This window comes from Rutidosis leptorrhynchoides, chromosome 11 (genome assembly GCF_046630445.1).
Source record: "Rutidosis leptorrhynchoides isolate AG116_Rl617_1_P2 chromosome 11, CSIRO_AGI_Rlap_v1, whole genome shotgun sequence".
In the NCBI taxonomy this organism is placed as follows: Eukaryota; Viridiplantae; Streptophyta; class Magnoliopsida; order Asterales; family Asteraceae; genus Rutidosis; species Rutidosis leptorrhynchoides.
Window position 1 is genome coordinate 163,658,999 of NC_092343.1, and position 5,886 is coordinate 163,664,884.

The 5,886-nt window shown below is 33.3% G+C and overlaps 1 protein-coding gene across 1 annotated transcript; it reads left to right on the plus strand.

Annotated features, from left to right (window-relative positions):
• The first annotated feature begins 4,347 nt into the window (after window positions 1-4,347).
• Window positions 4,348-5,563, plus strand: LOC139875174 (F-box/FBD/LRR-repeat protein At1g13570-like). The gene is made up of 3 exons (XM_071862528.1): window positions 4,348-4,860; window positions 4,971-5,135; window positions 5,264-5,563. The coding sequence occupies exons 1-3, from the start codon at window positions 4,348-4,350 to the stop codon at window positions 5,561-5,563; spliced, it is 978 nt and encodes a 325-aa protein (XP_071718629.1).
• Window positions 5,564-5,886: the final 323 nt, after the last annotated feature.

Below are 5,886 nucleotides of genomic sequence, written 5' to 3' on the forward strand. Positions count from 1 at the left end.
AATATGAAGGTAGTAGTAGTACTATTGATCATAACATTTATACTTATCAAATTTTATTCATGTTATATCTCATATTAGAATTAGTAATACTAATAAAACAAATATTTATATCAATATTAATATTAATATTAATATTAGTAATAATACTGGAAATAATAATAATAATATTGATATATCATTTATATTTTAACTTGTAATTACAAATAATATATTAACTTTACACTATATTATATAATAATATTTATTAAATATTATATATCACAATATATTAATAATTATTATTAGAATTCATATATAGACTCATAATATTATATATGTAAAATGGTAATTTATTTATTCTATTTATTATTTCATATTTTTAATTCCTAAGGTTTAAAGTATACATTATGGATTATATATGTCCATATATTTATATTTACATGTACCTATTTATTTACAAAGTAAAGTTCGTGAATCGTCGGGAATAGTCAAAGGTCAAATGATTCCATATAAAAAGTTCCAAGTTTTTGAGACTCCACATTACAGATTTTGCTTATCGTATCGAAATCAAATAAGATTCAGGTTTAAATTTGGTCGGAAATTCCCGGGTCATCACAACTTGCAAACACTTACACAATACCGCATACACGCTAGCAATATATTTAGCATACCATCACAAAGTATAAGGCTAAAAGTCTCCAATACACCGCACGCTAGGATAACCAACAACATATAACCAATAAAATATAATATGCTAATACTAATAACACATAACCATGGTTAACCATCATCACACACATGAGAACGGTACTCGCACAATGACTGTTGGTACTCGCACACTGACCGTTAGTGTATCCTAACCCCCAAAGTGGACGTCCACACTTACCGAACCACCCTTCACGATAACCATGGGCAACCATCGACACACACACACGCACACACACACACACACACAAGGGAACGGTACTCGCACAATGACCGTTAGTGTACACTAACCTCCATGGTGGACGTCCACACTTACCGAACCACCCTTCACGCACATGTGGTCTTCATCGCACAAAAGAGTAGTGAATCCACACGCTCGGATAACACTATAGTGAATCCTCACGCACGGATAACACTAACCACAAGCCCACAAGTAAATATACTATATACACATACATATAATTATTTCACTCACCTTGGAATGCCCGCACAAGTCGTGTAATAAGATTTTCGTCCACATATCCGAGCAAGTAGTTACCTATATCACACATAGGCACAATATACACATAAATATACATTCCCTAAAAGAGAATCCGACACAATCATCCCTTAGCGGAGGGATCACACCTTACTCGCCAAAACTCACCCCTTTACACCTAATGGACACAATCCAATTACCACTTCGGGTGGTAATTCAAACTCACACTATAAAGTACAATTTAACCTAAATTATACTTGACACCAAATTGACCAACCTAGGTCCCGACACTAGATTACTACTTAGGTAGCGATCATTTCAATGTGTCACTTACACCAAAACTACAACATGTGCAATATTGATCCATATCACACTTGACCTCCTTTGACTTATGTCAAATTCAATCCAAAATCACTAATGACTAGTGATTAGGCCTTAATCCACAAATGAACAACATAAACCAACTACTTAAGTACTTATTACGCCAACACTAGCCTCAAATCCTAGTTTGACACCAAATCAAGGTCAACACCCAATCCGACCAACACAATGTTCTTACGAACATCAAAATCACTAACACACTTACAAACTAGTGATTAACACCCAAACCATTACAAATACTTCCATATTCATCATCAAACTCTAAACCCACAATAATCGGGTTTACTTACATAATACATACAATAAAACCCCCAATTTTATGAGAAATGGGGTTTATAACCCAACACTAACTCAAACCCTAACCCCAAATCAAAATCAAAGTATATAAAATCGGATCTAGGGTTTACCTCAACTCTAAAACCGAGATAGTAGCTAGAAACAACGAGAAGAACCAAGATCCACTTCCAATTTGGGCAAACATTACCATTTTCATCACCATTAGAGCTTCCTCTCACTAGAAAACCCCTTTCTCGCTCTACGAAGGGTTTGGTTGGTGAGAAATTAGGTAGAAATGAGATCTAGATCTGATCTCAAACTATAAATACGTCCACATGTGAAAATACCGAGATTCCTCTCAAATAAGCCTAAAAAGCGTGTTTAAAACTGATCTGGCAACATGAACGTCGTTCCAGGGTTAGGAAATTCGTTCCTTTACACGTACTCAGGAACGTCGTTCCACATAATAGAACGTCTCGTTCCCCAAACTGCTCAAAACATGTTCTGTTCAACTTTACTTCTAGAACATCGTTCTTGCTTTTGGAACACCGTTCCTCTACTTGGAATGTCCTTCTTGCTTCAGAAAATCAGGGTCTTACATAAGTACTCCGTAAATGTTTGATATTATCTATCACATTGTACAGTGTCATAACATTTTTATATTTTCTAAGTTTACATGTTCCAATGAAAGAAATACTTAGGTCCAATTATATTAAATCCATAAAATTAATCTAACTCTGATGATTACTAAATTATTTAATCTGTTTTGGTTTAAAGAATTCAAATGTTGGTCTGTATACATAAAGCTAAATTTAAAATAGAGTTTAAAATTAAACAAGGGACCAATTTTGCAAATAAAAGTTTTAGGTTTTGGAGCATACACACAAAACAAAAGTGGAGGGATGTTTACTTAATTACCTTAACTTAGTACGGAGTATAAACTACAGTCACCTAAACCCTAAAAACTATGAAAATCTTGAAACGAATGGCTTCTCAATTTGGGCGCTAAACTCTAATCAGTACTCCGATGGATTCATCTATAATTCTGAATATAGGTAAGTTTATTTTTACCTCATAATTTGGTTTAATTCTTTCATATAAATGTACTTATGTTTGAAAAAACTTGATTCCTGTTGTAATTTCTATCTATTCGACTTTTTATCTTCTGGTCTCTAATTCTATAATAATACATACATACTTTATTCCAGTTGATTCGTAGGTCCTGGTTTGGCAACTTTATGTAATTATCATTGTTATAACCTAGTTGGCGATTTATTTTAATCATATCCAAGTAACCAAAATTATACCTAGACATTTATTAGAAGCCCTAAAAAGTGAAGTAGCAAGTATGATAGGATTGACTTAGTGTAAAAATAGCCTTATTTTATGAGTGTCTGCTTGGAATCAAGGTCTAACACTTGGGTTTAAGAAAACAACCTTTTCATCCAACAAGACCTTCATTTGATACACCTATGTTGGAGCTGAAACAATAAGACCTTCATTTGATACCCACTTAAGTTAGTACATTGTTCATCCTAGTGCGTATAAGGCTACGCTGTCTTATTTCGGCATGATGCAAAAATGAGTTTGTTAAGGATATGCCACTAGCTATACATCTTTCATTTCTTTGTGAGTACTTCTTTCTTCAAAGCAAAACCAGATGTCGACCTTAGCTATAACTCTGTATGTATAAGGAAATTGTTTCTCGTATGCTTTTGGATACTGCGTAGTATTGCTTTAGGATGGACACTATTACGACCATTTAAGATTTCATAGCCCCCATTTTTACCCTTAATAACTTTTTGAACCTTCTTGTTCGACTACTCAACTTTGTTTATTTCTGCAATCGCCTCGTTTCTCTCTTTGAGATGTTTATTGTTGTCTCTACTTATCTCTTCAGTAGTACACTTGTATTATTAACCACTTGAGTACTTTGTTCCACCACTTAGTTATGTCATCCGACATCATTCCCATGATACAACCCTTCTTTTGTAAGGAGAATGTTCATTTCCTGATAGTTGATGAAAATGTTACTATCGACAGTCAGCGGCATATTATTAAGAGTGTGAAGAAAAATGCTTTCAACCTTCAATAATAAGTATTGCAGACAAGTGTTTATTTTGTTACTTGTCATGTTAATTTCAAGTCCATTTACAATAAAGACACAAATCAAGAGTATTACGATGGATTTGTTTTTCTTTATTGAATTTTATGACAGGTAATAATTATAATACTAAGAGGAGGCTTGTAACTTGTACCGAAGTGGATAGATTCAGTAACTTGCCCGAGAATTTGATTGACTTGATTTTAGAGAAGCTTCCAATTCAAGATGCTGTGAAGACACATGTTTTATCAAAAAGATGGAGGTACAAATGGACCTCAATGAGGTCGCTGGTTCTTGATAAACGTTTCTCTGAAAAGTTTGCCAAAAAGGAGCTTTTGGTCATAATGGGTTTATTAGGATCACAAACCAAATCTTTTACTTTCTAAAGGGTCCTATCTTAAAGTTACATCTTCACATACCAAACATGATTCTTGATAGCTTTCAAGAAGTCGATCAGTGGATGTTATCCTTGTCAAGAGACGGTGTTAGAGAACTTGTCATTATTAATAAAAAACGACGTTATCAACTTCCATGTTATTTTTTTCGTTGTCTAGAATTAAGAAAGCTCAAACTTGGAAACTGTATCATTAAACCATCACTCGAGTTTCAAGGGTTTCTCTATCTCAAAAATCTCTCGCTCAAGAATATTGAATTTGGGGCTAACTTGCATGGAACTATCATCAACATACCACAACTTAAGAAGTTGAAACTGTTTGAATGCACCAATGTTTACAATTTCAAGATCAAGTCTACAAAGTTGTTTGTGTTAGTGGTCATAAGTTGCCCTGATGCAACTTTGCTTCAGTTATTGAATAGTAAATCGGTTGGTTTAGTTTTCCTAAAACCCATTCAAGGAGTTGAAAGAGTTAATTTGGCTAGCTTGTTAAGTAATATGCCATGTCTTTGTATTTTACTTATCAACGGGTATTTTCTCCAGGTATTATTTTGAACTTAAATTCTAATAATTCATTTTTGTTCTCATATATTCTTTCATATCATCGTCCATATCTTCTTTGGTAACTTAAAATCTCACTTTCATCCTCACAGTTTTCTATTGCAGAAAATATTCCCAAGTGGCTTCCACACCCTGCTAATAGTTTAGAGTTACTCACCTTATACGAATTCAAATTTGGTGATTTGTTTCAACTTCAAGGTGTTTTATGCATTCTTCGGAACTCGCCTAACTTAGAACGACTTGATTTCGATAATCAGGTAAAGAGTGCTATACGTTTTATCTTGTGCGTTTTGTGTTGTGTGTGCTTTTATAATAATCACGTATTTAGATGTATTTCTAGGGTTTTTTGAATACACAGTCAGTCTCACTTCTAATGTATTTCTAGGATCTTGAGAACATGCATTTGGATTTGGATGTGAAACCAGCATTAGCTTATTTGGAAGCGTTTGACTGTTTGCACCAAACATTGAATGGATTAAAAACTATAAATATAATGGATGTCGAAAGATCAAGACCTTTGTTGCTGTTTATAAAGCTTTTACTTGAGCATTCTCCCACTCTTGAAAAGATATCAATCCGACCCCGTGAAACTAGTGATGCGAATGAAAAATTCAACTTCGCTAAGGATGTTATACAGTTCCCACGAGCTTCCTCGAAAGCAGAACTTGTCTACTTGGATCCTTAACCACAATTCATTAATGATTTTAGTTATTGTCTCTCGTTTCCAATGTCTTGCTTGTTGTGGGACATGACAATTAATACATAAAATTGGATGATCGTTTTACATTTTTGATTTTCTAGTTCTCTTTATATAATGTTTGATGAGAGGAATATTCAAATGAAACCAATTCTTAAGTTGAGATCTAAGAATCAATCAGAGTGCGACATGTGGCGCGATAATCACATGGATTGAATTTTTTTTTTTAAATAAGAAAATATATATATATATATATATATATATATATATATATATATATATATATATATATATATATATATATATATATA